The sequence below is a fragment of the Peromyscus leucopus genome, chromosome 1 (genome assembly GCF_004664715.2).
Source record: "Peromyscus leucopus breed LL Stock chromosome 1, UCI_PerLeu_2.1, whole genome shotgun sequence".
Taxonomy (NCBI): domain Eukaryota; kingdom Metazoa; phylum Chordata; class Mammalia; order Rodentia; family Cricetidae; genus Peromyscus; species Peromyscus leucopus.
This window is the reverse complement of record NC_051063.1, coordinates 53,431,915-53,449,604: the sequence shown is the minus strand read 5'-3', so window position 1 is coordinate 53,449,604 and position 17,690 is coordinate 53,431,915. Positions and strand designations below refer to the sequence as shown.

At 42.4% G+C, this 17,690-nt stretch overlaps 1 protein-coding gene across 1 annotated transcript; it reads left to right on the top strand.

Moving 5' to 3' along the window:
- Positions 1 to 569: 569 nt before the first annotated feature.
- Positions 570 to 13,718, top strand: Scgb1d4 (secretoglobin family 1D member 4). Its single transcript, XM_037202392.1, has 3 exons — positions 570 to 624; positions 2,330 to 2,520; positions 13,620 to 13,718. Exons 1-3 carry the CDS (start codon positions 570 to 572, stop codon positions 13,716 to 13,718), a joined length of 345 nt encoding a protein of 114 aa, XP_037058287.1.
- The last annotated feature ends 3,972 nt before the right edge of the window (positions 13,719 to 17,690 follow it).

Below are 17,690 nucleotides of genomic sequence, written 5' to 3'. Positions count from 1 at the left end.
TCCCTTATTCTGTGTTTCCTTACTTAACTAACTGGGAGTTTATTTTATTTTTGTTTCCAGTGCATTGATGGTTTCTTTTTTCAGATCTTCCTGATCTTCTAATGTAGTTATTTGCTAGGATTTGGATGAGTGTTGGCAAGGTCCAAATGCAAAGCTCTCATTTCCAGAGCTGGTATTTGGAGGTTCTGTGCCCTACAGAATGTCATTCTCTTGTCAAGAAGCCACTTGTGTCTGTTGAGAAGGAGAGAACTAAAGTGTAATAATCAAAAGCTCAAGAGTAAACTGAAACTTCACAAATGGCTTCCTGGGGAATGTGAAAGGTCACCTAAAGGAACAGTGATGTTCCTGTGAGGCTGTTTTCCTGGGCTCCAGCCCAACATGATGGAGGGAGGTGAGGGGATCAGCCCTCAGTGATGCAGAAGGAGGGCCTAAACCAGGCCTCATGAGCTGCCATGTGCTTGAAGGGCGGGACCAGTAAGTCTCACCAGGTATAAATATGCCCGGTCCCCATGGCTCTGGTAGAGTCCATTTGCTCGCCCTTTTTGAAGTCTCAAACCAAACTGAGCACCATGAGGCTGGTCCTGTGTTTTCTGCTGCTCACCCTGGCTCTCTGTTGCTATGAAGGTGAGTATCATTTATGATCAATTCAGCCACAGCTCCTGGTAAGTTTACCTCTTTGAGCAGTTAGTAAATGTATGTGTGATAAGGTTGAGGACAGGGAAAGACAATCTGAAATTTCTTCCAACCTCCTAAAAGCCCAGATACATTCAACTAATTTTCTCCTACCTCAGAAGCTTGGTGGGGGTGAGGAGGACAAAAAGGCCATTATCAACAGGGTTCAGGAAATGATTTTATTACAGGGATTTTGTTGGTTGTGCTATTTTTCAGTTTATTGTCTTTGTATCTGGGAAGGTGACTTGAGAGAGCTCTGTTCCACAGTATTTTCCAAGTCTGTGAGTAATACATCTCAAATCCCTCCACTAGACTGAGGATAAGCAGGCTCTTATAGTCTGTCCAATTGGTTTTCTGGGGAATCCCACCAATAACAGGGATAGAAATGGTGCAGTCATTACACTAAGATGTCCATTTTTCTAAAATTGACTAAATTTTTGAAAATCATCCATTTGTGTGTAAACAGAACCTTCCTACATACTCTGTACCTTCAAAATGAACCAAATTTCATGGGTGTTACCCTCTTTCCTTTCTGCATCCCCTCCTGCCTGCCTTACTGCCCGTCATCTGAAAGCCTACATGTCCCTACAGTCTGATGGAATCTGCTTGAGGCCCACATCAGACACTTTAGGCACCCCTAAGGCTAGCATTGTCTTGTCTTTGGGAAAACTGGGTCTGGTGGCACATCCCTGTGATCCAAGCTAAGTGAAGCTGAAACATGAGAAACTGGTCTGAGGCCAGCCCAGGCCACCTCTGGAGATTTGTAGGGTTTTTTGTTTTGTTTTGCTTTTAAAGAGTCTTGAAAGGAGTGTAGACCCTGGATTAGGAAAGTTGACTTCTTCAGTTCTACTCAAACATTCATCATCGATCTTTAGAACCATAAGGTGGGTGTCTGCTTCCCTGTCACTTTCCTAGAAGTAAATCTGAGCATCACTGTGGAAAGGCAAAGCTTTTCGCAGTTCCCAGATGTACTCTGGTGTGTATCCAAATGGATCACCTCAGCATTCAGGAGCAGAGGCAGGCAGATCTCTGAGTTTACAGATCGAGTTCCAGGACAGCCAAGGCTACACAGAGAAACCCTGTCTCCAAACAAACAAATATACAAACAACAACAACCAAAAATTCATCAACTCTTGCCACCTTAGCTTTTTACCGTGGACTGTACTTAATGTTGTGACCTAAATTCATCAATTCCAAAATCTCACCTTTCCTACAGAGAAGCAGTCTGCTTGGTTTTTACTTTTCCCATCTCTTGTAAAATTCTAACTCTGTTATTCATGTCAAAGTTAGGATGACTCAAAAATTCCTTTTTTCAACTATCTAAGAATCATGAAAATGCTACTCCAGATGCAGTCAAACCTCCAACTTTTAATGCTAGAAAAGGGAATTTCAGCAAGCCATAGAAGCTTGCAGAGTTGTAAATGCAGATTAAAACACAGAAACAGAGAGCGTCAATAATAATCTTCTTCAGTCTCTTGCTGTGTGATCATGAGGACGTCATGCTGCCTTGCTTCAGAGCCATCACAGGGGTGAGCCATAATACTGGTTATCCTGTCCAGTCTGAAGCCTTAAGTCAGAGAGACACATGCAAAAAGAATTAATTAAAAATGAAAAGTAACTTTTGATTAACTGACTTCTTCCTCCTCACATTTTCCAGCTAATGCTAAAGTCTGTAATGCTGTTATGCGTGAAAGCACCATCTTCATAGCAGGGAGCGAGGCACAGCTGGAGGCAGAACTTCAGAAATATGATGCACCTCCAGAGGCTGTGCAAGCAAAACTGCAAGTGAAGAGATGTGTAGACAAGAACTTGAATGTTATAGAGATAGGGGGAATGATAGCCATATTGGTATGTTCATTTTGCTTTCTATACTCAGAAGGCCACAAATGAAGTTGTCCTGACATTCTGTAGGGAACACAAGGATGGGGTGAAGCACGGGAATGAGGGTCATCAGTGATAGGTTGGTTCAGGAATCGACTGCTGAGTTGAACTCAGTTATAACAGTGCCTGGGATAAGTGCCTCCTTCTAGAGTTCCACCCTAGATGCAGCACTCTCATGGCATCCTAACAAAATGAAATGGGCCCTACGAAGGGAGGATTCGGGGATAACTCTATTGTCAATCTACTGGGAGCTTTGCTAAGTGGACAACTGCATGATGAGTGGATTTTATCTCGATTGATGCTGTTGAGAGTGTTGGTGGATGAAAATCACACTGATGGAGGGGGGAAGCTGAGACAACCTCCTTAAGAGCAAAATCCTGGCAGGATGCATTTCTCTGCCACCTTCGCTGGCCCTTCCAGAAGCCTGCGAACCTCCTGTTTCTGATCCTCCTTACCCACTTCTGCCCTTGGCCCCCTCTGGCTACCCCACTGGAATGAAAGTAGAGTTCACAATCTAAATCATCGGAGGAAGTTACACCTGGGAAGCCATGACCCAGTTTGTCCCCTGCTGATCACAGAGACATAGGGACTTGAGCCACACCTGAGTCCACTCAGAGTGTATTTGCCTGAATTTGGGAAGAGTTTCCGTTAATATGCATTATTTGATGTAGTTTCCCAGAACAATTCAGTATTTCCCTCAAGCACACTTTGCCGGTCTTTCCAACGTCCTCTTCCATGGAGCACTTGTTTGTTAACATTTCTTCTCCTGGAGCTGCCTGACTCTCCTCACCTTGCTTCTCTTGCTTCCTGTTTATTTCCAGGGAGAAGTCGTACTCAAGTGTCTTGCAAGACCTTGAAATGGCTCTTCCTGCTCCCCATTGGTTCTCACAGATAAACTGACTTTTCCTTGCTTGATGTAGAGGTTTCAACGTCTTGCACTAATAAATTATTCTCCCTGCATGTTACGATCTGTCTGTTTTTAGCATCAGTCTTTGGTCTTCAACTGAATGGGTTTTGATTTAAAAAAAAAATGGATTTTCAGCAATGGTAATAAGTTACAGAGATAACTTCCTCAGCCATAGATTTTTGACCAGGTTTTCTCTAAAAGACATGAATTCCCTCCTGTGGAGTCAGCTTCATTATAAAAAGAGAAAGAGAAGACAAGCTATCAATATGACAATCAAGCCTGGGGACCAGGCATCTGGAACACTAGTGTTTGGTCAAGCATCATCTTTCACTACCCTGCAAGTAAGTTTCTCATTTCTGTAGCCATAAGTGAAAATGTCCACAGATGAAAACAAACACTGGCCTCTCCTGTGGCCACTGTATTAAACTTTCTCATTGCTACCCTGTACAACAAGTAATCCATCTCATTATCTTCCCCTATCCAACCCATGGTACTACTTAGGACAAGCTCCATATTCTGAATGAAAATCTCTGGTTGTCATAAGCTTTGTTGAAGTCAATCCACTGTGCTCTCCATTCCTTAAAGCAACACAGTGCAACTTATGTAAGCTTGTGTCCTAATCATATTAATTTATAATTTCCCTCCTATGTCTTTCTGAATATTTCCGAGTTTTCTTCCCCAGTAAAGCAGTCATGGCTTCATACCATGCCAGGGCATGGGAGAAAATGAGAGAGAAAGAAAAGAGGGTTTTAGCAATGCCTACTGTCCTAAACTTGGTCCACATCTCAAGTCTGATGGGTGCTTGCTCTCTAGGACAGTACAAACACACTTCAGAAAGTCCAGGTTCCTAAAATCCCTGCCTTTTATGGCTGACCAAGTAAACAAAGAAAAGCAAGAACTCTTCAGAGAATGGGATACAACTGCCAGCAGCACTAACCAAAGAGCTTACACCAGCATAAATGTTTAAGTAAAAGTGACGTCCTAACTGCATTACGGCTAGTGGGAAAGAAACTGAGACAGAATGTTCACGTGGAAAAGAATGGTAGACGTTAAAACCATTGTGTGCAACACAGAAGTCAAAACTTAAGGTGACAATTGAAAAACAGAATTGAAAGAGAAAAAATAGAAGGAAAAATTTCCAGAATTAAACCACATGAAATTGAAAAAGCCACAGAAACCCACTCCTCCTCCACATCTATCATATATTTGGGTGATATGGAGAATTTCTATGTAAGGAAAAAGTCTTTCTTCCACAAAAAAATAAAAAACAAAACAAAACAAAAAACATTAAGTTGTCTCAAAGTAGAGGGAGTGAAAGGAAAACCTAATAGAGAGACTTTTGGGTAATATGGCAGACAAAAAGCTGCTTCCTTGTAACTCTGTCAAAGAGAGCAGAAATGGGGTGGGGTGTGTGTGTGGTGGGATTTGCCAAGTGTCCTAGCCTATGCCTTGAATCCCCATACAGTTCTCTGGAGGCAGAGGCAGGCAGGTCTCTGTGAGTTCCAGACCACCCGGGTCTATAAAGCAAGTTCCAGGCTATCCAGGGCGACATAGTGAGATCCTGTCTCAGAAAGAGGAAGAGAGGAGAGAGAGAAAGGGCCTCATTACAGAAAGAGAAAGAGAAGACAAGGTCGGAAACTCACAGGGGTAGTGACAGGATCCTTGAAAAGATGGCAAGTGCCAAAACAGTAGCTAGCAAACCAGTCCCTCCGCCGCATGGCTTCCAGGTGGAGGACTTGCAGCTGTGAGGTGCCACCACCCCAAAGGCAGGCAGCCCTGTGAAAGGAGACTTAGAGTCCTACACTCAGGACAAGCCCAAAGCCTCACAAGCTTCCAAACCAGGGGCAAGTCACCATGACTGAGAAATGCAGGGGCTCCACCATCTTGAGAGGAAACCCCTCATTTGAAAACTGACTTAAGAGAGGAAGGGTCTGAGAACGGGGGACAGGAATGTGGTGGTATTGTGTTATAGCTCTGGTTTGTTCAGTCTCTCTGATCTACCAGCATTGACCCCAATAACTGGCCTCGGGTTTGATTTCATTAGTAAGAACCTTTAAGATTCATGCTACATCGGGAGGAGTCTGGGAGAGTGAATTCAAACTGTCTTTCTTTCTATACTTAATAGGTCAGTTTTTTTGTTTGTTTCCCTGCCTGCTTGTGTGTGGTGATGGTAGCTGTTATAAAAAATCTTTTATTTTTGTTTTTTCCTTCTAACGTTCGTCTAATTTTGAATTTGAACTTTCTCATTACTGGGAACTATTTCTTATTCTTTTTTTTAATTTTCTAATATCTTCCTCTTTTACCTTCCCCATCATAACATTTTAAATTTATTCTTTGAAAATATCTTACTTTTTTTGTTTTTGTTTTTGTTTTTGTTTTTTGAGGGACAGGATTTCTCCGTGTTGTTTTCGTGCCTGTCCTAAATCTCACTCTGTAGACCAGGCTGGCCCAAACCCAGAGATCTGCCTGGCTCTGCCTCCTAAATGCTGAGATTAAAGGTGTGTGCCACCACTGCCCAGTTGAACCTATCTTACATTTTATATAATGCAGCTTGATGATATCCACCCCCTACCCTCTCTTCTGAATATCCCTTGGTCCCCTAAGCACATCTGTCCCCCACCTTCTTGTCCCTTTTGCATTTGAATGCAATTGAGTCCAATTGGTGCTGCCCATAAGCACATCGGTGTTTTGCCATCCACTGTGTCATGACTAATAAATATACCAATGCCCACGCCCCAAAGGAAAAGTGACTTTCCCTCTCCCAGAAGCCGTCAACTGCCAATAGGCCCTCAGCTAGGGGCCTCAGACACTCTTCCCCCATCCATGTTGGCATTTACTTACTTACTTACTTACTTACTTACTTACTTACTTACTTACTTACTTACTTACTTATTGGTTTTTTGAGACAGGGTTTCTCTATGTAGCCCTGGCTGTCCTGGAACTCACTTTGTAGACCAGGCTAGCCTCAAAGTCAGGTAGCTCTGCCTGCCTCTGCCTCTGGAGAGCTAGGACAAAAGGCATGTTGGTATTTTAACTGTCATGGTCATATGCAGGGCTTGTGCAAGTAACCACAGCACTGTGAGTTCATGTATGTAACACTCATGTCATATCCAGAAGATAGCATTTTTTCAGCACTCATGTCTATCCTCTGGCTCTTATATTCTTCCTGACCCCTCTTCTGTGATCCTCTCTAAACCTTCAGGTGGTGGGGAGAGGTTGACACAGATGTCTCACCTAAGGCTGAGCACTCACATTCACTTACTATCAACAGTTTGACAAGTTATGAGTCTCTGCATTAACCACTGTCCACTGCAAGAAGAAACTTCTCTGACCAAGACCTAGAGCAGCACAAATGTACAGATGTAAACCAGTATTCAGAAGGCAGTTTGACAACAAGACCACTTATCAAAATAACAATAGTTTGTCCCTGCTAGGTGCTGTGTCTTCCTCAGCCATAGATTTTTGACCAGGTTTGCTATAAGAGACATGAATTCCCTCCTGTGGAGTCGGCCTCCAATTCAGTCATAGACTGGTTGGTTATCCCCATAACATCCATGTCACCATTACATCCGCAGTCATATCTTACCTGGCAGGCTGATATTGTATTGTGCAGGGTCAAGTGCTGGGTAACACCATTGTTTTTCTTTCTTTTTCTATTTCCTTCATTTACTTGACCTTACTTCTCTTTTATCTTTCCAATTCCCCTATCTACTTCCTTTGTCTTCTTCACTTACTATGTTCACATTTGTCCTAAGTAATTTTTAATTTTATAACACATGTCACATTACAGAAAACATTAGGTTTTTCCATAGTTTTGGTTTATGGTCATTGGTTACATATTAATAGGCTTCAGTCAACTTTAAATATGCAGTGTGATTTAATGTCCTTGATGTTGTAAAACTTTGTTTTCTCCTCATCTCATGATACCAGAGATTGAGGACTCAAGAGTACAATGCTTGGGGCTAAAGAGATGGCTCAGTCAATAAAATTCCCTCCTTAGCATGAGTACCTGAGTTTGGAACACCATTACCCACAAAAAAAATATGGTACAACAATATGTATCTGTAACAGTGCTGGTGAGACAAAGCCACAGGATCCCTGGCTTGCTGAACAGACAATCTAACTGAATTACTCAGCTCCACATTCAGGAAGAGACCGTGTCTCAAAAAATAAGGTGGAAAGTATGTAAGAAAGAAACTCAACATTGGTCTCTTGACCTCCAAATGTGTGCACACATACATAAACATGCACACATGCATACACATACACACACACAGAGATAAAGTACAATATTCAATGTGATGGTCCCTAAAGAAGCATCCAAACCAAACAGATGAACAAATTGCATTACAGAAATGCAAGAGATATGGTAAAGCAAAACAACCTCACTCCTCCAAGACCTATAGCTCTTCAATTGCTGAATTCAAAGATAATGAAACAGCTAAAATGCCAGATGAAAATTTCAAAAGTTTACTAGTAAATATGGTGACTGGCCACATAGATACAAACAATATCAGTTCAATCCAAGACCTGGAAAGAAAAGACAGGGGGAAAAAGAATAAGAAAAACAACAATGGGAATAAAAAAAGTGTGGTGGCATTGTGTTCCCCAAAATATTATGTACCCTAATAAACTTATCTGGGGTCAGAGACAGAACAGCCACTAAATACAAAGGCTAGAAAGTAGTGGCGCACACACCTTTAATCCTAGCATTCCAGAGACAGAAGTCCCTCGATCTCTGTGAGTACAAGGCCACAAGGATAGAGCCAAACATGGTGACACACGCCTTTAATTCCAGAAAGTGAGCCTTTAATCCCAGGGAGTGATGGCAGAAGGCAGAAAGATATATAAGGCGTGAAGTCCAGAAACTAGCAACATTTGGCTGGTTAAGCTTTCAGGCTTTTGAGCAGCACAGTTCAGCTGAGAACCATTTGGATATGACACAGAGGCTTCCAGTCTGAGGAAACAAGATCATCTGAGAAGTTGGCCAGGTGAGATTAGCTGTGGCTTGTTTTGTCTCCCTTCCAGTGTTCACCCCAATACCTGGCTCAGGTTTGATTTTATTAATAAGAACTTTAAATATTCATGCTACAAAAACATAAGCACAGAAATTGAAATTTTGAAAGAAACAAAAACATTGGAAATTTAAAATTCAATGACTCAAACACCACATTGAAAAGCATCAATAGACTTGCTCTAACAAAAGACTGAATATCAGGTATTATGGACGTGGTTGATGAAATACCACAGACATAAATAAGGGAAGAAGTTAAGTAAGCAGGACCACTATGTCAAAGAACTTTAGGATAAAATCAAAAGAACATACCTGATAATCCACTAGACAGACAAATGAGCTAAAGTAAACACTGAAGAAATAGAGAATTAGTTCCCTAAAATTGTATCAGAAATTTTCTAGGCCTAGGGAAAAATGGATACCCAAGTATAGGAAGTATTTAGAACCCCAACTACACTAGATCAGAGAAGAACTTATGCATGTAAAGGTACAAAGCAAAAGAATAATGTCGGGCTGGAGAGATGGCTCAATGGTTAAGAGCACCGACTGCTCTTCCAGAGGTCCTGAGTTCAATTCCCAGCAACCACATGGTGGCTCACAACCACCTGCAATGAGAGCTGGTGCCCTCTTATCTACAAAGATAAACACCTCAAAAAAGATCAAATGTCACCAGAGTAGGAATGGCCTTGTTGGAGGAAGTGTGTCACTGTGGAGGGGGCTTTGAGGTCTCATATATGCTCAAGCCACACCCAGTGTCTCAGTTCACTTCCTGTTGCCTTTGGATCAAGATGTAGAATACTCCAGCCTCATGTCTGCCTGCACATCACCATACTCCCAGCCTTCAACATCCCTGCCATGATGATAATGGACTAAACTTCTGAAACTGTAAGCCAGCACCTCAACTAAATGTTTTCCTTTATAAGAGTTGCTGTGGTCATGGTGTCTGTTTACAACAATAGAAACCCTGACCAAGACAATTGGACAAGGCAGATAATGAAAGCATAAAAGAAATCAACTGTAAGAAAAACAAAGGAGATAGGTATCTGTAATTCCAGCTCTTGGAAGGTGGGGCAGGAGGACCAAAATTTTAGCAAGTATGGGCTACACAAGATCCTGTCTCAAACAACCTGATCATCATAGCACATAATCCGTATCTGTAATGAATATATTTTACATCAAAACAAATACTGGGGCTGGGGAGATGATGGCTTAGCTTGTGTCTGCTGCACAAGCTGGGACAGGGCTAAATTTGGATCCCCAGCACCCACATAAAACTACTTGTGACAATGAAAAAGCTTGTAACCCTAGCACTGGCAGGGCAGAGACAGGCAGAACCCCAGAGCTAACTGGCCAGCCAGCCTAGGCAATTGGCGAACACCAGGTTCCTTGAGAGAGGAATGAACAGTTAAGATCACTTGCTGCTCTTACAGAGGACCTGGATTCGTTCCCTAGCACTTATGTGGGATGTCCCACAACTACCTGTAATTGCAGCTCCAGTGACCTCTTCTGTTTTCCATGGGTACCTGCACACATACACACAGAGACATATACGCATAAACAAATCTTAGGGAAAAAAAACTAAAAATAGATCTACCATATGATCCAGCTATACTTTCTTTTGTATTGTATTTTGGTGTTGGGGACTGAGCTTACAGCCTCAACACCATACCTGCAGCCCCAGCTAACCCAATTCTGAGTTATATTTTAAAAGAAAAAATGAAATCAGTGCACTAAAGGGACACCAGCACATAAATGCTGTGGATATCACTCTATATAAATAAAACACTGATCGCCAGTGACCAGACAGGAAGTATAGGCAGGACAAGGAGAGAGGAGAATTGGGGAAACAAGAAGAAGGAGGGAGAGACACTGCAGCCACCACCAGGACAAGCAACATGTAAAGATGCCGGTAAGCCACCAGCCACGTGGCAAGGTATAGATTTATAAAAATGGGTTAATTTAAGATATAAGAACACTTAGCAAGAATCCTGCCATGGCCATACAGTTTATACGTAATATAAGCATCTGAGTGATTATTTTATACGTGGATTGTGGGACTGCGGGATTGGTGGAACCTGGAGAGATGCCCTCCAACAACACATAAATATTTGTTGTTGCACTATTCAGAATAACTAAGATATGTAGCTACAGATATAACTAAGATCCATAGGCTAAGTGTCTATCAATGGATAAATGAATAAATAAAATGTGTCCTATGAACACATGGGATATTATTTGGCCATAAAGAAGGGTGAAATTACCAAGCAGTGGTGGCGTAGGCCTTTAATCCCAGCACTCAGGAGGCAGAGAGAGGTGGATCTCTGTGAGTTCAAGGCAAGCCTGGTCTACAGAGTGAGATCCAGGACAGGCATCAAAACAACACAGAGAAACCCTGTCTCAAAAAACAAATGAACATACAAACAAACAAAAAAGCAGTACTAGAGGACATTGTGTTAAGTGACATAACCCAGACATAGAAAAAACAAAAACAAAAATAAAAAAACAACCAAGTACTGCATGTCCTCTATCCCACAAAGAAGCAAAATGAAAGGTGATGTGAATATAAATGAAACTGGAGATGGGAAGGTTGAGGGTGGATAAGGAAGACTGAATCTGATCAGTATGTCACCATCCTGAGCCTCCAAATCGCTGACAATGTATTGTTCTGTCAATCAAGTGGCCCTTGCATACAACCATTAAATCCTGGATGCTTATTACCCCGTGCCCCCAGCTGTCAATTACCAAAGTATCACACACCGTCAGCAAGCTAAGAGGAGGGATTCCAGGCTGCCTCTGTTTGGTCCTGGTGCCATGTCAACACTCCAGATGATCTAGGGATCCTTCTAATTTCATTATAATAATAAAAGCATACCCACCAATGCTATGAACCAATGCAACCATGCCCAAAGGAGGCAAGAGAATGGGTAGCACCCTCCTTCCCAAGACTCTTATCTGTGCCTGTCACTGAGTTTGCGAGTTCTTCAACTCAACACTCTGAGCAGCCTTGACAGGAGGCAGGAGAACATCAAATGGCCAATGAAGAGAGAGGAGAGGCTCGGTGTAGAAAGACACCTCCTCACCAAGCAGGTCTAGGGTTTGGATTCTTAGGACTTGTTTCTGAGGAGTGCAGTATGCATATGGTCACCTGTGTGCCACCTCGTCTGGCTATTTTATGTTTCCTTTTTTTTTTTTCAGAGCTGAGGACCGAACCCAGGGCCTTGAACTTGCTAGGCAAGCACTCTACCACTCAGCTAAATCCTCAACCCCTTTTAAAAAAAATTTTAAAACTGTCCCTGTGGAGCTGTTTCTACTCTGATAAGCCCCAGCCTTGCTATGGCCCCACCCAGAGCATGAATTCCTAGCATGTCCACAGAAACTCAGTGTTCCTTCTCTGCCATGGCAACAAGTTATACTCACTGGGCAGCTCACAAATGTCCAAATTACCTGTTTCATTCATTCGAAGAGCCAGTCCCAGACTTCTGGGGATTAGTGGGGAGAGGTGTTTGCTTGTTTATTCATTTTGTTTGAGAGTTCTAAACTGCATGTTCTTTACCCAGCGAACACTCAAAATCTTGAGAGCTGAGCACTGTGCTCAGCTTTTTGGTACCATCAACACAAGAGTGCAGCTCTTGTCTCAAAGAGGGGAAAGAAATAGTGACAGGGGCCCAGGAACACAGACCTGGGCTGCCCCAAATTCCATATTCCAACATGGAAACAGTTTCAAGGCTTTGTAGTAACAAAACAAAGAAAAGCATAATCATGCTTTTCAGATGCATCAGGTGGGCAATTTACAACAGGCAGGGAATGTCCACTATGGGTCTCAGGTACGATCTGATGACACTCAGCTTTGGTGGGAGTCAGGGGTCTGTTTGCATATTCCAAACTTCTTACCTAATAGTCATAGGATGTTAGGCTGGACACAGAGTTAGCAATGACTAGATGTCAAAGGAGCTAAAGACAGGCCAAGATGATCTGTAATTTAAGCTCTGAACCTGCAATATTCCAACATCTCCAGTCACTGAAGTTCTAATGAGCCTTTGAAAATGCATGGCTTCACCAGGTGGTGGTGGCACACGCTTTTAATCCCAGCACTAGGGAGGTGGATCTCTGTGAGTTCAAGGCCAGCCTGGTCTCCAGAGTGAGTTACAGGACAGGCTTCAAAGCTACACAGAGAAACCCTGACTCAAAAAAAAAAAAGAAAGAAAGAAAAGAAAGACAGACAGAAAAGAAAGAAAGAAAGAAAGAAAGAAAGAAAGAAAGAAAGAAAGAAAGAAAGAAAGAAAGAAAGAAAGAAAGAAAGAAAGAAGAAAAGAATAAAAGGAAATGCATGGCTTCTTTATGAAGACTTTCATTCACAGTACCAAGGGAACTGTTAAGGCTCTGCTCTTAGTTGTTCAGGGCTCAGTGTGTAACAAGGACAAATTCAACAAAAGCCACAACCTCCCTGAAAGAATTTCCTTGGAGCAGCCTCTTCCTCAAGGACACCTCAGGTCTGCAAGTTTACTTTTGAGCACTGATTTTAATTATTCCTGGTCTGCTTCAAAATCTACCTAGCCTACCCACAGATGGGCTGAATTGAGCAGTTCAATACCCAGTGTTTAAAAACAATGAAACTCATTCATCATTCATCAAGCACTTGAATGAAAAGAGGAAAACTAAAAGAGCTCACATTCCCCAGCCTCCCTCTGGCTTACTCTGGATCCCATGAGGAAAACTGTGCCAGCCTCAGATTAAATGTGCTTACAAAGATCTGCTGAGTAGAAAATGCTGGGGTGGAACCTAGCAAGCTGCATGCTACCTCCAGGTACTTCTCATGTCAATGTCTGATCCTACAGGCGTAGGCTCCAGCTCCATCACATAGGCCTCCCCTCTTCTCACTGTGAGGAGAAACCAGGGTCAGGGCTGGGAGTCTAGAGCATCCTCCCAAAGAGGCCTAATTACGATTGTGATGAATAAAAGTTTTTTTAAGACCAAAATACCTCTAAAATGAGAGGACTGATTATCTTGTTACAAATGCTAGCCCAAATAATTGATCCTGGAACTAACTCCTTAAGCCACTGGTTTCTTGGTGAGAACTTAGATCTGAGATAGAACTCCTAAGCCATGTTCTCCTGCAGCAGCCTCTTTCTCCCTCTGTCCTCACAGCTGCTGTCAAAGAAATGGCAAGCACCTCGCCAGGAGTCTGCCTCTGAGTCCATGATTCTTGCTACCATCCCAAAGCACGTTTATGGAAAGCCTAAGTAATCAGGGGCTCCAGGTGGCACATCCTGTGTGACAGACACATAAACCTCTGCCCCTCCTACCCCTGCTATGCAGACATCTGAGATAATCTGACTGCAGGCATGTACTGTGGGCTACTCATCAACTACACAGCATGAGACATCCCCCTCCTTTGAAACCAATAGAATGGGCCTTCACTTAACCCTGTGGGTCTGAAGTCTCCTCAGTGTCTGTCATGCTATCTTTCCCCAGCATTAATAAATAACTCTCCCAGTAAGTCTCAGACTCAGAAGGACAATCTGCCTCAACGTCTCCCTGAACCCCAAGCCTAAAGTGATAAATCCACAGGAGTCTCTTTAAGAACTATTAGGGAAATTTATTAAAGTAAATTGAGGAAACACACTCACAAATACAGAACAGAGTAGACAGATGAACTTTTCCTCTGATCTGGGAGTGAATCCACTTTTGCAGGCAGGAGCAAAGAGAAGGGGCATGTGAGCCTTCTCCTCCTTTTAAGAGGCCACGTACAATGGCAGGAAGCACTGCCTCCTCCAGGCCCTATAGCCCAAGGTCATGGGCAGAGCAAATACCACTACATTTCCCCTTTTGTCTAAATAAGAAAGTTCTAAACTTAATGTGAACTACATACAATAAGAATGACTATCAAGTATTGTCCAGGAAAAGCAAAGGGTAATTACATAAACAAAAATGGAACTACAACCAACACGAATAACATCAATCAAGAAAGACAAGCTAAATGTCCAGAAATGTCCAGAACATAGGTAAAAGATATTACCAAGATTACTCAGATAGCTGTCCTATCTTGAAGATTCTAACTCTAGTACTAATACGTTCTGGCTAAGATACGAGATGATAGTAACTGTAACTATATACTCTTCAACTCCATCAAAGACCTGAGAAAGAAAATAATAATACCTGAGAAAACAGAAAATGCAATTAAGCAATTTCCAAAATTCTTACAAAATTCTTTCCTAAATTACATAGAAACAGGTGGCAGCCTGGACAGTCACCTAAGGTTTCTCAGCATCATTGGGGCATCTAGTTTGGCTACAGGCCTAGAATAGCTGACAGACCATTGTCAGAAGCAGGAATTGTGAAAAACCATCTTGGCACAGTTTAGTAGTCACTTTCCCTTGTGTCCTGCTCGTCCGGAAAGGACAGAGTTCATACTGTCAGCAGTCAAGGCAAGAGCAGTTCTTTGCCCAGCAGGCCATTTTGTGCCAAAAGGAAGACAAATTTCCAACAGAAATGTCTAGAAGCCCAGCATTCTTTTGGTATCAGATTAGTGCTGCCAGGAGCAATCGTGTCGCACATCAACAGAATCCTAAGTTGTCAAAATATTTAAATGCCATATTCTCTAGGTCTATGAGTGTTTGAAAATTACCTGTCCATCTGACCTATGTTTCTGTAAATCTGGAGAACCTAACTAACATAACTATAGGAATGACAAGCATGGGTGACTATAGTTCTATAAGTCTTATCTACCTAAATAACTTAAGGCTTCACATTAACAAGATAAACAGTCTGTAAGCAGATGTACTGTATAAGGACAATGACCTCAAAATTGTGACAAAATATCTTAAACAGAGGTAGAAATGTATAGTACAATATGCAATATGACAACAATATCCTTAATATTTATCAATATGCAAAATATCCTAAACAGAGGTAGAACATACATATAGGATGATAAATTTAATACTACATTTGTATCAATATACAAAGTATTTCAAACAGGAGTAGGAATATGTGTACAATACAACAAATATAGTTTTGTATTTATATCAATATACAAATTATCTTAAATAAGAATATAATAATAGTTTTCATTTGTATCAATATACAAGAATCAATATCAGTGCAAAGTATCCAAGACTGATAGTTTGCTGAATCAGTTTACTAGTAGATACAATAATCTAACCTAATATACTATACCTATCCATTCCCCTTTTTCTTTCCTAAAGGAGAATACTGACTCTAAATTTTATTGTCCCACCTATATCCCTCTAACCATCCATCCATAAACCTGAGAAAAATGAAATCTTTGGGAGAGGGGGGCATCCTTTTCTTAGAATTGCGTCCTGCTGCTTGGCAGTGACAGTATCTCTGTGGGGTCCTGTAAGAAAGCTTAGATAATTAGGTCTCAATAGGGCTAGCTGTAGATTCTGCAGCCAGTCTCAGAGTAGTGGATAAGGTTGTCTGAGATTCTGGATAGAAGTGTAGTATGATGGACCATCTCATCTTACAACTGTCCTGAAGAGTTTTCAGCCCAAAGTTGATCATTGGGTAATGTTCTTAGGTACAATAGCATCTTTCTGGATCGAGTACAGTCATTGTTGTGGATCCCCATCTTCTTTCTGGAAACTTCAGAGATTCCTATTTGAAAGATTTATTTTTCACTGTGGAAAACATGAACATTATTAATATCAAAATGGGAAGTTTGGATTTATGCTGGATCAAGAAGGGATTCCCAGAAGTCAAGGACAAGTGTGGAAAAAAAATAGACTCTTGACAACAGTGGTCCCTAAATTGTTGGTTTTCTTCTGTCTCATACCAGTTGGCTCATGTGATATGAGACAGAATCTCCTAATTTTTTTCTTAGCAATATGCTTGGATTTAGAGGAGAAAGCCACATTCCAGTTCCAAAGCCAGCTTGATTTATAATTGAATCAGGACCACAATTATTTTGGAGCTAAAGAGATATAGAAGTTAAGCATTGAGATATTAACCTCAATTGGTTAATTGGTACCAATAGGTCCTCCCTTTATTTGGTAGACATCTAGGTGTCCAAGGCCTTATGATTTCTTGAAGATGGGTGTGGTGATATGGTGCACCCCAGTAAACTTATCTGGAGGGCAAGGAACAAAGCAGCCATTATAATAAACAGGTTTATGCAGTGGTAGCACACGCCTTTAATCCTAGCATTTCAGAGGCAGAGATTCATCTGCATCTCTGTGAGTTCAAAGCCACACTGGAAACAGCCAGGCATGGTGACACATGCCTTTAATCCCAGGAAGTGATGGCAGAAAGCATAAAGTTATATAAGGAGTGAGGACCAGGAACCAGGGTCTTTGTAAACTTTTAGGCTTTTAGCAGCAATTCAGCTGAGATCCATTCAGGTGGGGACTCAGAGTCTTCCAGTCTGAGGATTCATGGCAACAAGATTAACTGAGGAATTTGCATGGTGAGGTTGACTGTGACTTGTTCTGTTTCTCTGATTTTTCAGTGTTCACCCCAATACCTGGCTCCAGGTTTGTTTTTATTAATAAGACCTTTTAAGATTCATGCTACAGGTAGTCCTGTGGCAGCGGCCTGCAGAGGTAGACAGGCCCAGTGGTGCCACTGGCTGACAGGGACATACAGGCCCAGTGGCAGCCTGCAGAGACATACAGGCCTGGTGGCAGCCCACAGAGGTAGACAGGCCTGGTGGAAGTGACAAGCAGAGGTAGGTAGGCCCAGGGCGGCCACTGGCAGAGACATACAGGCCCATTGGCGGCTGGCAGAGACATACAGGCCCAGCAGCAGCCCGCAGAGGCAGACAGACCCAGCGGCAGCTGACAGGGACATACAGGCCCAGCGGTGGACCACAGAGGTAGACACGCCCGGCAACGAAGACAAGCAGACGCAGCTTGGAACAGTGATGCCTCTAACCCCAACAACTGGGGAAGAAGCTGTCCCCGTGGGACAGAACCAGAACGAATCTGAACACTCTGTCTGAGGACAACACAGGGCCCAGCTGCTGATCCTGCGAAACCCAATAACTTGGAGGTGTAGGTGAGACTACCCCGCTCAGCTGAAACCCATCTGGAGAGGATTCAGATGCCTACTGTTTGAAGTCTGAAGAAACAAGATCAGCTGAGGAGTTGACAAATAAAGAAAACGTGACCTGGGAACACAGAAGAAGGTGCTGCCCATCGACCATACCAGATCACCAGAATCATAAGTATATACTTCACTGACTGAGATCAGCTGCCC

Coding starts and splice junctions, on each gene's coding strand:
- Scgb1d4 (XM_037202392.1), top strand. CDS start 570: ATGAGGCTGGTCCTGTGTTTTCTGCTGCTCACCCTGGCTCTCTGTTGC. Junction 625..2,329: donor GGCTCTCTGTTGCTATGAAG/GTGAGTATCATT, acceptor CACATTTTCCAG/CTAATGCTAAAGTCTGTAAT. Junction 2,521..13,619: donor GGGGAATGATAGCCATATTG/GTATGTTCATTT, acceptor CTGTCCTCACAG/CTGCTGTCAAAGAAATGGCA.